This window comes from Phascolarctos cinereus, unplaced genomic scaffold (genome assembly GCF_003287225.1).
Source record: "Phascolarctos cinereus isolate Bilbo 61053 unplaced genomic scaffold, phaCin_HiC Scaffold_726;HRSCAF=1367, whole genome shotgun sequence".
Classification (NCBI taxonomy): Eukaryota; Metazoa; Chordata; class Mammalia; order Diprotodontia; family Phascolarctidae; genus Phascolarctos; species Phascolarctos cinereus.
Window position 1 is genome coordinate 393,117,812 of NW_027556098.1, and position 16,978 is coordinate 393,134,789.

At 34.1% G+C, this 16,978-nt stretch overlaps 1 protein-coding gene across 4 annotated transcripts in view; it reads left to right on the forward strand.

The window, feature by feature from the left end:
• The window catches only part of RERE (arginine-glutamic acid dipeptide repeats), a 564,089-nt gene that overhangs the window by 247,019 nt on the left and 300,092 nt on the right, over window positions 1–16,978 (forward strand). For all 4 annotated transcript variants that reach the window (XM_020974543.2, XM_078145698.1, XM_078145699.1 and 1 more), the window contains exon 3: window positions 13,606–13,676. In XM_020974543.2, coding sequence (XP_020830202.1) covers window positions 13,606–13,676 — 71 coding nt within the window. The remainder of the gene's footprint in view (window positions 1–13,605; window positions 13,677–16,978) is intronic.

Consider the following 16,978-nt stretch of genomic DNA (forward strand, 5'->3'; position numbering starts at 1 on the left):
AATTTTTTGTCGTCTTGTTGCTATTGTTAATATTTCTAGATCTATGGCAAATGACAGTTGAGAAAGTTGATTTTTGTGGGTTTATTTTGTAGCTTGAATTTTTGAAGAATATTAGTGTGTTATCTTAGTTTCTTTTCTGGTTGCTCAGGATCTTCTAAATAAACTGTCTTGTCATCAGAAAATAGTGCTAGTTTTATTTCTTCTTTGCTTAGACAGATCTCCCTCCCCCCAGGTCTTTGCTAGCTAGCATTCTTAGAATTGTGGCAAATGATAGCAATGAAAGGAAGCATCCATTTCTTAACTCATGTACTTACTTGGAAAAGTTCTAGTGTCTCCTTACTGCATTCATCTTAGCTTTCTGGTTTAGATAGATTTTTTCCCCCTATTTTAAACATCCTTCTTTGGCCAATACTTAGGTGTTTTTGTTTTTTGAAGCATGTATTTCTCTGCTTTTTCTTGTTTTCCGGACTTGAACCAGTGTTGCAACCTTGATGTAAATCCATCTTGATCATAGTCACTGATTTTGTTGTAGAAATTGCTTTAGTCTTTTAGTGAGGATTTTATTTAAAAAATTTTTTTAATATTTTGTATAGGCCTCTTTCTTCCCTTCGTCCTTACCTGCTATGGGCATTATGATTATATTTGTTTCATAAAAGAAACTTTCTAGAGAGTTTCCTTTCTCAATTTTGAAAGTAATTTCCATTGTATTGATTGTCCTTTAAAAATTCTTTATTATGCAAAAGTTTTATTTAAAAATGTGCCAGAATTCTTCTGTAAATATATCTGCATCAGCGTTTCAGTTTTTGTTTTTGTTTTCTTCCTAAGATACTGCCTTCATAGGTAGTTCAAATTACTTTTGAGTATGTGCCACTTAATAACTCCATTTGAAATTGGGATAATATGGATATTTTATATTTTTGTAATCTTTTTATTTTGAATCTTGTTTTATTTGCATCTGGGTATAGTAGATTTTGATAATTTTTTTTATTTCAACTTTTTATTTTTTATTTTGTTAATTTTATTTTCCTTCATCTAATTTTTTAATCTGGTTGTCTAGAAGTCATTACATTTCTTGTTCCTTTCAAACAACTATCTTGTAGATTTGCTCCATCTCCTACAGTCTTTTTTTTTAAATTTTGTTTTCAATTTATTTCTTCCCTAATTTTTAATTTTTTTTTTCAGTTTTTATGTGGCATTTGTTGGCCTAAATTTTAGTTACATGGTAACTTCATTCATGCTTTTTTATGTTTTAAAGTAAAGGTATGTTTTCGTGATACAATTTCTTCCTTGAAGACTGCTTTAAGTTCATCCCAGAAATTTCAGTGTGCTTTGTCAGCATTATCACTGCCTTTCACATAGGTATTAGTTGTTTCTCAGATTTTTTCTTCAACCTACTCATTATTTAGTATTTCATTATTTATCTTCATTTAGTTCTGTCGTTTGTCTGTGTTTCATTATGTTATGGACCTAGAAGGGATATGTTTTCTCTGCTTTTTTCCTATTTATTTGCAATTCCTCTATGCCTTTATACATGGTCTCAAGGTGCAGTGGACTGATAAATATGTGTGTTTAGTTGTCTCATTCTGAAGATGCCGTAAATCTTTTTTCTTTAGATTCTTTAATTGTTAAGTTTTATGTTTTCCCTTTTATTTGTCTTTTGTTAGGTTTTTCCATCTCTGAGCGAAGAATATTAGACCTCATTCTGTTATTGCATTACTAGCATTTTTATCTTCCTTTTTGGCCAATAATTTTCATTCAGTGAATTTAGATAGCTTTGCCATTTGGTACACAGGTATTTAATATTAATATTGGTGTATTTTTAAAAATCATACTATACTTTCTTATCTATTGTGAATTTTTATTTTTACGTGGTGTGACAGTATGATTTCAGCTATTCCTTTCTATATTTATTTGATTCATATTAAATTTCATTTTGTTGCTTCTCATTTAGATTCACTGTCTGTCTTGCAATTTTAGGTGTCCTTATTAGAATGAAAATCTGGGTTTTTTTCTTATCCATTCTGCCTGTTTCATTTTATTGGATTGTTTAGTGAAATCGCCTTAATATTATAACAAATTTGTCGCTCCCCCCATCTCCTCCCCCACCTATTTCCATAGTTAGTTTTTATAAAAAGTGTGGTAATCATCATACCTGCTTAAATCAATGCTTTGTCCTTTTTATCATTTTTGCATAAGCTACTTTGTTGCATCTTTGATCCCACCTTATTCCTCTATAATAATTCAATCCTCTTGTTTATCAGCCTTTTACCTAGGTTTTAGAGTTTGCTCAATTATTACTTTCATTTTCTTTCCTTTATTTTGTTAGTTCTCATTCCTTTTCTTTCCCCTCCTAAGAGAATTGATTAGATTAAAATACTTCCTCTTCTCTTTCCGTTTAACATAAATCAGTTTTCTCATATTTTATGAACAAAATTCAATAGGAAGTGTATTTCAGTTGAAAACAACTATGAAAGGTATATCTTTCACAGTGTACTTATTAAGATTCACATTGGAATTATATGAATCCAGTGAAATAATAGAAGACATTATTTGAGTAATTAAAGACAGACTTAAATAATAAACTGTTAATCGCTTATGGGTAGTTTGAGCCAATACGATTAAAATGACAAAATTACCTAAATTAATTCATTGACTTAGGGCTGGTGTAATTGCACTAGCAGTGGAATATTTTGTTGTACTAAAAAAAAAGAAATAAAATTCAAAAATCTCAAGGGTAATAATTTAAAAAGTATGAAGCAAAATGAACTTTGAATATCAGAATCGGTAATCATTTAAACAGTTTGTTAAAAGTGTAAAAAGAGAAATTGATCCAATGGAGAAATTAGATGCACAACATAGAAAAATCCATACAGAAGCATAGTATTCAATAACCCAAAGAACCTAGTTACTGCAGGAAGAATTTATTCCTTGACAAAAACTTCTTGGAAAAGTGTATACCAGGTATTTGTTAGAAATTAAATAGATACCAACAGATTACCTTAGATACCAGGATTAACTCTATAGATTTATACATGACAGATATAAAATGGCACCTTATAAACAAATTAGCAAGGAACAGATTACTTTTTAATTCTATGGTGAGGAGAAGAGTTCATGACAAACTTTAATTCTGAGGGTCACACAACATAAAATGGATGATTGTGATTATATAAAATTTTGAAAGCTATTGTAAAAGGAAATTTGTTGTTATTTAAATTAAAAAGAAAGAGATAATTTGGAAAAAACATTGTAGCAGCAAGTTTCTCTGTTAAAGCTCATATATCTAAAATCTATTAAGGAACTGATTTATATTTATGATACTAAACCTTTCACCTCCTGTGAAGAGAGGTGTTTTGTTCTTTTTTTGGAAGAGGAGTTTTCTAACGAAGAAAATTTAGGTATCAACACCCACATGGGGAAAACAAATTCTAAGTCAGTAATAACTATCAGAATGTAAATTAAACCAACCCTTAAGCTTCATAACATACTGATCAGATTGACTAAGATAACAAAAGAGGAAAATGACATTATTGAGGGGCTATGAGAAGACAAGCATATTTATTCCTTGTTGGTGGAGATATGAATTCAAGCAACCAAAACCCATGTGGTTCTAAAAGTATCTACTGCAGTGGAATCAACAAAAGAGAAAAAATATCTATATGTATAAAAATATTTATATCATTTCTTTTTTTGTTAGGTAAAAATTGTAGCTTAATGAGGTTTCCACCTGTTATGGACTGAGTAAGCAAATCGTGGAATAAAAATGTAGTAGAAAGCTATTGTGCCTAAAGAAATCACAAAATTGTGAGTTTCAGAGGAAATTGGGAAGACCTTTATGAGCTGTTGCAGAGCAAAGGGAGTAGAACTTGGAGGTCAACAAAATACAGTGATTAGAAGATTATAGAGAAAACAACTTTAAGACGTTAGAACTCTGATTGATGCAGTGATAAACCACCAGTTCAAAAGAATGACAGCGACACATTACTTGCCTACTGTCAGTGAAGTGGTTAATTTAAAATGTAGATAGGAATGTGCATTTTTCCAACATGGCCAGTGTGGGAATAGGTTTTGCTATATTATACACATATATATTGAAGATTTTCTTTTTCAGATTATTATTTTTTTTTTTGCATTTGCTTAATGGCAGATTTGGGTGGGATATAATGGAAGGGACAGATTAAATTAAAAAGGAAAGAAAAAACAAAAAAACTTAAAAAAATTTTTAAGGTGTAATTTAGTTGATTTGTTATGATTTTTATGGTAATTGAACTCATTTACCTATCTTGCAAATCTAGTTAAATATTCTACTCACACTCTTTTTGGTTTTGTATGAATGCCTCAAATGCTTCCATTTTATTTAAAATTCATCTTTTTGTTTTGATGATAAGGTTTAGGTTTGCTAGTTATTTTGCTCTTTGGAATATAGATTTCCATTCTCTTCTGTGCTGTATTATGCATGTGGAATAGTCTTGTGTTGTTTACATTTCCTATTTTTCCTATTATACTTGATCGTCTTTCTCCTAGCCCTTTGAGTAATTATTTTGACCATTTAAATTGTTAAATTTAATTATTATATATCTCCGAGTTTGGAGGTCCGTTCTCCCCCCCTCCCCCATCTCCCTTAGACTATCTGTGTTTTCTTTTGATTCATTCTTTGTTTCCTACATTCAGAAATTGTGGTCAGTTTGTATTATTTCTTGTATTATGGTGTTCATGGTCTTTGATTTGTCATGTTCTTCTGGAACAGCTATGATTCTTAAATTGTTTTTGCCCACGTGTCTTATATTTCAGGTCAGTGGCTGGCTTTTATAGCGATTATGTTTTTTTTTTAGCATTGTTACTTTATATGTCACTTCTGTTTGCCTTTGCTTCAGACTTTTTATATTTTAAATCTGTTCCTCTCTCTTTAAGTTCTTTGCAGTAACTTTCTCATGGATTTAATTTTTTTTATCCTTATTACTGCATTTTTTCACTAATGTATTGAGACGTGTACACTCTGACCTGTTCCTGATTTTCTAATGGGTTTTGTTCCTTTTTTTTGTTTTGTTTTTTTGTTAGGCATTGTATGATTTCTTCTTTTCCCATGTTCTCTTGTGTTCATGTAGGTAAGAATTGTTGAGGAGATAGGTGTATTTAGGTAGTAGCTTTTTGAGTAGAAAGAGTTGGTTATGAGAAATGTAGTGGGGGCAAAAATGGAAAGATTTGGCGACTCATTATATATATATATTGGATGAAGGCGAATTTAGGATAATGCTGAGAGAAGTATATGCGAAGACAGCGAATGTAGCCATAACCACCACAAAAACAGGGAAGTTTGAATAATGGGTTGTGATAAAAGACTTGTTGGACTTTTGAAACTTGAAATGTTTCAGGGTCATTCACTGTGAAATAAGAAGTGACGAAAACTAATACAGAAAATCATGAACTGATATATAGTGAGCAATCAGAACCAGGAAGGCACTGTACAGAATGAGTACCACAAGATGTCTAGAAAGAAGAGCAAAACTGGGGCAGCTAGGTGGCGTAGTGGATAGAGCACCAGCCCTGAATTCAGAAGGACCTGAGTTCAAATCTGGCCTCAGACACATAACTCTTACTAGCTGTGTGACCCTGGGCAAGCCATTTAACCCCATTGCCTAGCCAAAAAAAAAAAAAAAGAGCAAAACTAAAATTAAACACTTTGCAATTATTATGATATATCGCCTCCTCCCCCAGGAAAAAAAAAAGAGATAGAAGGCCCCATACTTCATTTCTTTGCAGCTGCATTTAGTATCAGACTTCTATTGCTAATTTAGATGAACAGGTTTTTTTTTCCTTTTATTTTGAATTTTTTGTTATTTGATAGTAAGAAAAACTGAGAGATATATAGTGCATTATATATTATAGCCCCAAAATTGAATGAGAACTTTGGCAAATGCTGGATGAGAACAAATACCTTAAAGCAGTAGACTAGTGGCTGAGTACCTTTTTCAAATTTTGATTAAAAGCTTTTATTTTTGTGGTAACAGGAATTTCTTGTTGAATTGTTTAGATATTAGATGTATTCTTTCTGTTGCCTGTCAGGAAGGATGCCAAGAAGTTCGTTGTAATTTATGGTATCAGAGTACACCCCCCCCCCCCCGCTTCATGTTGTCATTTAGTATAGAGAAGAAAATAGACTTCTTTTCCTTTATGTACACTTGTTCATTTCCTGAAGAATTGCAATACATAGAAAATATCACATTTTACTCTTCAATCTATTTTTATCATGCTTTTATAAGCTCATACTATGTGCCAGGCAGTGTGTTAGGTCCTTGGAGATGAACAGAGTTCAGAGACAGATTATTTGCAGATAAAGATAAGTTCAGAAACCCCAAAATAAATCAGTTCCTACCCTCAAGGAGTTTACATTCAGTTGAAAATATGTTCAAAAATAATATCATCAATAATTTCATCTATGTAGTGCTTTAGGTTTTTCATAGTGCTTTACATGTATGGTCTTTTTTGATCCAGATACTTTTATTATTTCCATTTACAGATAAGGGAAACATAGACTGAAAGCAGTCACTCACTAAATGCTGAAGGAAAGATTTGAACTTAGGCCTGCCTGATTATATTTCAGGCACTTTATGAACTGTATCACTTGGCTACCTTAGAAAAGGGAGTACGAAATACTCTAAAAATAATAGGGAGGGTGTTACTCCCATTCTGGGGATTAAATAAGATAGGTTGCTTGGAGGAGGAGTCAGTCTTGGTCTCCTCACTATCTCTTCTCCCCACCCCCATATCCAGTCTGTTGCCAAGACCTATTGATTTCACCTTTGTAATATCTGGAAGGGATCCAATTCTTTAGTCTGTCACTGCCACTGTTCTATTACTTGCCTTCCTAGCCTAGTCCTTGGCCTTTTATAATAACCTGCTGATGAGTTTGCATGCTTTAATTGCTTCCCAATGTAATCCACCCTCTATTCAGCCAAGGAAGTGATTTTCTTACAGTGCCGGTCCAACTATGTCAACCTACCCAATCAGTAAACTCTGCTGGCTCCCTTTTACCCTGGGCATCAAATACAAAATCCCCTTCCTTGGTATTCAAAGCCCTTCATAAACTAGCCCCCTCCTTCCATTGCAGTCTTTTTACTCCTCATCAACTACCTTCTGTCCAGTGATGCTGATCACCTTACTGTTCCTCAAATATATTCAACATTAACTCAAAACCTCTTATGAAAATCACTAAGAAAAATAAAAATAGCTAATTTTTTTACATTGAAACTTGAATAACAAATTATGTTCACAGGTATTTTTCTTTTTTAGTTGAAATTGGAGTGGGTGGATTGTTTAGTTAAAGAAAAATTATTGACATAATTGCTGTTATCTGTGTTCATACTCTGCATTTATCTTTGAAATTTTGGCCCATAGTGTTCTTATTAGACAAATTTATGAGAAAGCAGCGTAACCATGAATTCTTATTGTTCCTGTTTCTAATCTTTATGGCATTGTATTACATAAGCATCAGGTTTCGTTGGTTTAAAAAATTTACACTGAGCTCAACTGACATTATCAAAATCCTTCCCTTCAATGATTAACTACAGAAGTAGTGATGAGTAAGAGACTACTTGATAGAGTAGCCTGTTATACAAATAAGAGTATTCAATTGGAAGTTGACATGTGGATTTGGATCTGTCAGGTTGCTATGGTAACTTCATAAACACTCAGTAGGAAGTGACTTTTTGTCCTGTGACAAGGCATTACCATTGAAGTGAAAGGATTACCTCCCACTCTGTGGTTATAATCTGCCAAACTAAACCTGGGTTCATCCCTGAGAGCAGTATCAATCAGAGGAGATTGTGTCAGTTTTCCTCCACCTTTGCTCAACAGGCTGCCACCTCTTAAGTTCCAGTTCAGTTTTTAGTCAGATAGTTGTGAATGTCTCCCTGTAGTTTATTAGACATTTTCTCTTTCACTTCAGAAAATAATCTGTTTATATTAAGAAGTAGTTATTTTCCCACATGAATTTGCTGTAGAGGATCCTGATATGGAAACAAAGATTTCCAGAAGGACAAAAGTTCATCTTTTTTGCATGACATTTTAATCTTCTTTCTCCTCCTTTTTTCTTTCATTGGGTTATATTAGGTTAGAAGAGTGAGGAGAAATGGAAATAAAAAATAATTGTTAATAATCAAAAGTAATTTAAAAATTGTTATTTTCTCTATTTAGCCTTTATTTTTAAATCTATCACCCCACCTTTGATCTCATAACAAGGAATAAAAAAAGACAAGTTTAGCAAACTAACCAGCACATCAGTTGTTTTTGACATTCTATTAAATATCCCATAGCTGTATTCCCTCCAGCTCTGTAAAGAAGGAACAAAAATATATATATTTTTGTATTTTCTAAGGCCATTGGTCCTTGGTCATTATAATTGTTCGGCGTTTAGCTTAATTTTTTTGTTCTTTACATTTACATTCTTGGAATCTTGGTCTAAAATTATCTTCCTGGATCGATTTCACTTTACATGATTTCCTGTCTTCCTTTGCTTCCTTGAATTCTTCAAAGCTGTTATATTGTGATGACAATTCCTGTACCACAGCTTGATTCTTTGTTTTTCAATTGATGGGCATTTTCCTTTTTGGGGGGGGGGCTGCCACACTACCATATAAGTACTGTCAAGCATAGTATGGTGTTATTTTTAATGTTTCATTCTGTATTGAAAGAGTACTAGGTGGCATATCAGATTAGAGTGCTGGACCTGGAGGCAGGGCAACCTGAATTCAAATTCTGCCTCAGACACTGATCAAGTTACTTAGTTTCTTTTTACCTCTTTCCTTATTTGTAAAATGGGGATAGCAATAAGCACTTCCCTCCTTGGATTGTTGAGGATCGAATGAGATGTACTTGCAAATCTTAAAGCTCTCTATCATTTCTTGCTGTTGTTCATATAAAACTCTGCATGAAACACTGTTGCGCTCTATAGAATTAGACATAATTAATCCATTTTTCTGAATTAATCCAATATTTGCAAAAATGATGTTATGCATAAAGGATCATGAGAGAAAAGAATAGGTAATGGACCATACTGAAATCTTGCTACAATACTAGGAAATAAGTTTATTTTGTGGGACATTGAGTATTTATTTCATGTTTATAGAGGGTATGCTAGAGAGTATACTACTTCATGGAAGATTTCATTGAAGTGTTGTGATTTCAGTAGTTAATTGAATGAAGTAATAAAGATATTTTGGAATATTGGCTTTGGGAGCATGTTTCATTGCTAGCATTAAATTTAATAAGCATTTATGAAGTCTCTATTCTTCCTCTTCTTAAAGAGCACAGTCTAGTAGTGAGGATTAGAAATGTGGGCAAGCTTCAGGCCAACAAGACTGGATGTAGGCAGATTGCCCAGCTTCCAGCTACCTACTTCAGCAAAAATATCAGATTCACAACAAACTGAATAATGATTGAGCTTTTGTTAGCTAAGGCAACATTTGTTCCATCAAACAGTTCAGCAGATACAGGCAACGTACATATGTAGCCTATAGGGCTCTGTGTCTATTTGAAGTAAGAGTGGAAGGGATCCCCTGAGAAAGCACACTCCAGAGGGGTTGGATACATACTCAGAATGGGGACCTGGAAGCCCTATAGTAACAGTTACCTTGATTGGTAACAGTGTGGTGTGGAGGTCCATACCATTCTGTGCTGAGATACCAGATAGAACCCTGAATATCTAATGGTTTCAGCTTCCAAGATGGGGTGGGGGCCGGAGAGTGTAATTGCCAGGTACAGCTCATTTTAGGAACATTGTAAAGAAAAACAACTTTGAATTAACGACTTTGCAATGACCAGCCCTATTTCTAGAGGTTCTGTGATGAAGCATTTTACCCACCTCCTAATTGAGAGATCATTGACTCAAGTCATAAATTTTTCCGACTTCACATTTGGTGGATTCATTTTTGTTTTATTTCGTATTTTTATGAAAAGGATTTTTTTTCCCTTAATTTTTTTGGGGGATTTAATTGGGGAAAGGTTTGGGGGCAGGACAAGGTTAGCAGTAGTACCTGCTTTAAAAAAAAAAAGAGGGACATTAAAACTTGTTAAAAAAAATGTACCAAAGGAAGTTCAGAAGCAAGAACAAATAAGCAGGACAGTTAAGAAAGCAACGTGTGGAATTTATGTTTATATTAATATCAAGCAATTTGTATTAGAGATTCACAATTTCATATACAATCCTCTTGGGTTTTGTGTATAGTGAAATGCTCTTGTATTTATTTTTAGAATAAAAAACTTGGAAAAAGTAAAGGAGGCTGTTAGAAAAGTTCAGTGAGCCATATGAGGGATAAATATTTTTTACTTGGGATATTAAGAATGCTTAATAAATGGTTTTGTCAGTATGACTAATTTGCAGAACTTATTAAACGCATTCTATGTGCAAGGAAGGAAAATGGAAGGAAGGTTGTCCTGAAAGAGCTTTGACGTATCTATTAAGCACCTCACAATAGTAATATAAAAATGAAACAATCCCTATCTCAAGGAGCTTATGGTTTATAGTGGGTAAAAGATGGACACAGTTAAGTTCAGAATGTGTACAACTGCATATGCCGACAGCTAGGTGGTGCCATAGTGCGTAGAGCACTGGGCGTGGAATCAGGAAAACTCCATCTTTAGGAGTTCACATCCAGCCTCAGACACGTCCTGGCTGTGTGATCATCCTGCACAAGTGGCTTATCCCTGTCTGCCTCAGGTTCCTCATCTGTAAAAGGAGCTGGAGAAGGAAATGGCCAACCACTCCAGGATCTTTGTGAAGAAAACCCTGAAAAAGGGGTTGTGAAGAGTTGCAGACAGCTGAAACAACTGAATAACAACATATACAACTAGGTCACTTTGCTAAATGGAGGTTAGGATCGAGATTGTACCAGTAACGTGAGACATCCGGAAAGGCCTCATGTACCATGGGGAACTGAGGCTGAGTTTGAAGGAGGCTCACCATGCTTAGTGGTAGAATGCTGGAGGGAGTTGTAAGAAGAATTGGGAAATATCATGCCTCGTTTGAGGAACCACAGGGCCAGATCCATTGGACCACTGTGTACATAGATGGGATTAATGTTTAGTTACCCTTGAGAGGTCAGCTATAAAGGCCAGCCTTTCAGCGCCAAACAGAGGAATTGTACTTGATCTTGAGGCATAAGGAAGCCACTGTAACTTTTTGAGGAAGAGAAGTAATATTGGCATATCTGTGCTTTAGATATTTAAATCTGCAAGTTTTTTAGAGAAAGGATTGAAGAGTGGAGTCAGCTAAAGTTGAGAGATCTAGTAGGAGGCTATTGGAATATTATAATTTCATCATTCTTGTCTTTCCTAATCTTCTACTTAGTACCAGTGCTTAATACTTAATGTACCTTCATCTGGGTGGAAGATTTTAAATGGTTTCTGCTTTCTGCTTGGCCCTTATTGTCTGGTATGATAAATATGGCAGAGAAACTTGGTTGTGTGTTGTCCAGCAGTTGAATCGTTGTAAGATGTATCTGGTTTTGTTTTGGGCTAGGCAGTGGGGTTAAGTGACTTGCCCAGGGTCACACAGCTAGTAAGTTTTATATGTCTGAGGCCAGATTTGAACTCAGGTCCTCCTGAATCCAGGGCTGGTGCTCTATCCACTGCGCCACCTAGCTGCCCCCTAAGCTGTACCTGTTAAGGAGCTTCATGAAGGGTGAAAAGAAGAACGGATGAGTATAGTTTACTCAAGTAATCACTTATGAGTGAAAAGGGCACAGAGACTATTGGCAGAAGATTTGCTTTACTCTTGAGGTGGCCTAGTTTTACAGTAACTAGTTCATAGCTTTCCCCTTAGAGCTTTATCATTAAGAAGCAGCTGTTCTAGTGCTTTAACATGCAATTGTTTGTTGCTTTTAAGCCATTACTTTTGTTACATTTATTATGAGGTTATTCATAATACAGCAGAACCTATTTTAGTGTAGTTTTTCAAAGTCCAGTTGTTGTAAGCTGCAGAAATAATTACTCTACCTCTGCCATGTCAAATGTAATTTGAGAAAGCTCTCTTCCCTGAGGAAAATCTAATTTAGTTTACTTCTTTTTAACTGTAATGGGTTGCCTTATTTTTCTTTACAATTAGAAAAGAAAATGTGTCTGCTTTGAGTTTTAATAGCAAATAAACCACAAGAGATTAGATACATTTTATTTCCTTCCTTTGTTTTAATACCAGTTATCCTGTTGGTCAAGTTCAATGGAGACTTGTTTGCATTTTTTTTCCCTTATAAAATGTCCGTTCAGATTAGCCTAATTTTTTTTTACTGTATCTTTTTTTTTTATGTGAATGCCTGGTATCCAAAAAAGAAAGATACTGAACAGAAATACATACAACCAAAAACCATTAATATAATAGCTAGATGGTTAAAGGAAATGAATAAATGGTTCCCCCCCCAAAAAAAAATAATAACAGCCATATGCATGAAGGTTCCAAATTACTAATAATAGAGAAATGCAAATAAAAACAGCCCTGGAGGGAGATTATCTCACAGTCAGCAAACCAGAGAAAATTCCAAAAAGTGGGAAGTCAATGTTGAAGACTTTGGGGAAAGACAGAAATATTAACTCATTTTTGTGGATCTATGATTTAGTACAACCAAACTGGAAAGCGATTTTAAATTGTGTAAATTAAGTGGCTCAAGTATCCATACCATTTGACCAATAAATTCCACTAGTAAGGACACGCTCCAGGCAAGTCACTGATAAAAAATAATACCCTTGTGAACATCAAAATATCCACAGTGGCTCCCCCTGTGGTAACCAAAACCGGAAACAAATTAGGTGCCCAGAGATTCGGGAACAGCTGAACAAATTATGTTACATAAAAACAATGAAATATGCTTATTTTTATTTATTTATTTTCAATTAATTGATTAGTTTTTAGTTTTTTACATTAACTTCCCTAAGATTTTGAGTTCTAAATTTTCTCTCTTTTCCTACCCCCTTCCCAAGATGGCCTGTAATTTGTAAATTTTGTAAATTACTGTAATAAGGCTCTACATATACACTGATATTAAACATTTTCACATTAGTCATGTTGTAAAGAAGAATTAGAACCAATGGGAGGAACCACAAGAAAGAAGAAACAAACAAAAAAAAGCAAATAGTATGCTTTGATCTGCATTCAGACTCCATAGTTCTTTTCCTCGATGTGGATAGCATTTTCCATCATGGGTCTTTTGGAGTTTAAACTAATACTTTCTAAAAAGCAAATATATCTCTTCTTAATGGACAGGTAGTTTCAATTCTAACCTAGAGAAAGAAGAATTGTGTTTTAGCTTTGCCCCAAATGTATAATTTGTGTCCTTTAGCCAGTCATTTCCCTGGGTCTCACTGCAAGATCTTAAAAAAGGGATTCTGTGACATATTTGTAAAGTTCTGTTACCTCTGAGAAAGGTGTTATTAAAAATATGAGACATTTATTGTTGTTGTTTTTCTTGAATAATTGTTGCATGTTATTTTTAACAATTACTTCCAGATATTTATATATGTGTTGTATGCATATGTGTGCTTTATTTAGTGCCTTTAATGAGCACTGTCTTTTTTATTCTAGAGAATTGTTACATAGTTTTCAATTTTTTTCTCTTTAAGACTGTGTGTATATTGAGAGTCGACGGCCAAATACTCCATATTTCATCTGTAGCATTCAAGACTTCAAACTGGTAAGCGTTTACTGTGTTCTTTGCTTCACTCCATCCCTTGTGCCTTTTCTTTTGTAGTTTAACGCTCCAGTTGCTTCCTTTTACTTATTGATATTGGAACCAGATGTAACCTTTATATACTGATTGCACGGTGGATGAGAACTGAGATAATTCCATAATGCACTTTACCATTGGTCTTCAGCATTTGCTGAGTTCTTTGCTTTTTAATATTTATGTAGGTATTGATTAAGTCTTCATTTTATGATCACATCTTTTTTTAGCATTACACTGAATTTCAGGGTTTCTTTTCGTAATCGTTCTCCAGAGCCTGAAATAAAGTGAATTTAGGTATTTGTTAGTAGGAACGCTGATAAATATTATAGGAAGAAAATATGAGTAGGTTTTAGACTGGTTTTACATAATAGTTCCATAGCAAGTAACTAGAAGTTGTTGGGGATTTTTGGACTATATCCTTTTCCTGCAGAAGTACATTTCTAAAGCATTCATGAATATTAAAATATAATAATCTTTGGGTCTGTTTTTAGAAACATGATATAAGAATACATAGAACATTTGTCTTCCTCAGAATAGCACTGCCTCAGTTCTTCAACCTTATTTTGTGTAGCAGAAAGAACATTTGTATGTACCAGTTTGAATTCTGAATTTCAGACATTGTGTATTCTAGTAACAGTGATATTCAAGGCTCTGATTAATAGTCCTATAAATATTGTGAAATAGTTAATATAAAGGACTTAAGTCTAGAAAGACATCTAACTTAGGAATATTTTTGTTGCTCTGTGTTCTTAAAGTGAGAGGAATATAAAAATAAAATAAAATAGGGAAGTGAAAAAAACCCATGCTGTATCCAGTATGTGGCTAGCATAAATTGTTTGCCTTCTACTCACAGAACTTCTTTTCTTTGGTGGGCAACCTTTCCCTCTCTCACATCCAGTTAGCTCTGTAGTAGGGCTTCAGTTTAGTTGAATGCCCTCTTTTGTTTTAAATGCTTTAAAAAAATATAATATTTATATTTAGACATGAATTTCCTTCTTATTTAGATTTTGTTATTGACATTATCTTCCTTTCCCAGCAACATTTCTCGTGCTGCCTTAACACTTGAGAATACAAGTATTCAGTCTTAATTTTTGGACAGTTTCCCTTTAGAATTACTTGTTTTCTGCTTGCTGTTTCCATGTCCATTTTCCTGTGTGCACATGATAGTCACTAAACCAAGTCAATGCCAATACATCCTGGTCAAAGCTTAACTATGGAATAAAGTTGTAATGATTTTTTGTTATCTACCAGTTTCCACTAATTCACTAAGCCCCATTTGTACAGTTTTTACCCAGTAGCAGGTGCCTTCATGTTTGAATGGAATCCCCCATGAAATGACAGATGACAATGTAATCGTTGCCATTCTAAGCAAGAAGTTGCTGCTGAGCTCCAGTAATTGCTCAGGTTGTTAACAGCAATAAAAGTGGAAGCATCTGTTGTCAGCATTAGTCTAGTGGAACACATTCAAGACGCCTGCAGAAACAGTGTGTGGAGCAGAGGGCAAAATGTTTGGATGACTTTTTAAACTTCACAGTGCTATTTCTTATGTTGTTATTTTTAGACCTGCCTCCATCACACATTTTGATTGGTTATGTGAGATCATCAGTTGTGCTGATCTCTGCTTTGGGAAGAAATCACTTTTTTATTTTTGTTTTCCATTTTCTTTAGTTTGGTTTTTGTGAACATTAAGGGAATCTTTCCTGAAACAGGTCATATTAGAAATGAATTTCTTCCTCAAGAAGACTATGATTGCTGTATGATGATTTTGGAGGAGAGTTATTATTGGACTTCTGCTAAGGCAGATTTCCTTCAGTTTTCGCTTGGGCCAGGGGGTGGTTTAGGCAAGAATGAGTTGAAGGAGATATATACATAATTACTCTGCTAGGTTAAAAATTTTTTTCAAATTGCAATTTGGTTTTGCCATCAGCAAAACATGTCAAGTGGAGCAAGAAAAAGCCCAATAGCTTTGAAATGTCACTGGCTAATTAAGTACATTATCGTTTTAGTTATAATGCAGAAGTGGGTTGAGAGACACAGCTGTGAATCTGTTTTTGGAATCAGAATCAACCACTTTACAGTGTTGGTTTAAAACATTCTCATTTCTGGCTGAAGATTAGCTACCTTGGATATTTTTTAAAGGTCTAGGTTAAAGAACTCTTAATTGTGTGCACATTTAGCTTGGGAAACAATTTAAAAGATATTTGTGAAAAATTAAGAGAAGACCATAAATTGAAAATTAGGCATCCATTCACATGTATCATTAGTTGCATTCTCTGGCATTTAATATATGGAAAGTGAGATTCAAAGACACCTTTGTGTTGACCACTTTGGAGGAGTAACTAGTATGCTGTTATTTTAGACGGAGCACGATTCTAGCACGATGCCTGCGTTCTACTAGTTCCAGGTCTGCTACTGACTTTATTCCATTAATGGCCACATATTGTGTCTGAGCCCCATTTTCCTTATCTGTATAATGTAGGGATTGGGCTATAGCTAGGATATCTTCAAATCCTAATATTTTCTGCCTCAATGAGAAGGATATCTAAGATTACAGAAACACCATTTAGGTTTATCAGTATGGCATATTTTCACATATTTGGGGTCACTTAAAATTTCTGTAGGTTTAGAAAATTTTGGGAGTGTGTGTGTGTGTGTGACTGTGTGTGTGTGTGTGTCTGTGTGTGTATGTGTGTGAAAGGAGGCTAAATAAGGATAAAATAAGACCTCTTAAATATGAGAACTATTTCTCTTCTTGCTCATTTTTGTCATTACTAACCTTGATATCACAATATTAATCTAAATGTTTCCCTAGCTTAGTAATTTGGAAAACCTTTGTATTTTTGTATGTAGCATAGAATTTTTTAAATAGGTGGACATTTTCAGAATATGAGGTGGCATACATACACAATAAAATTTTATTCAGTCCTAATTAAATTTTTTTTCATCCCCCAAAATTGTTTAAATGTTTTTCAGGTGGGGGAGAGGAGGTTCTTTTACGTAAGAGTAAGAATGAGGTGTAGCATTTTTGCCCATAAGAAGTTTACTAAGGCAAGATTCAAAAATATCGTTGATGTTTGAAGCCTTGGCTATTAGAAGTATAAATTAATCATTCAACTGAAATGTATTATGTTCTTACTGTGTGCCAAGCACAGAGTTTATAAAAACATTGGAGAGATGTGTACATGCGTGTGTGTGTGTGTGTGTGTGTGTGTGTGTGTGTGTGTGTGTGTGTGTGTGTGACATATATACAAAATGAATAGAAAGTAGTT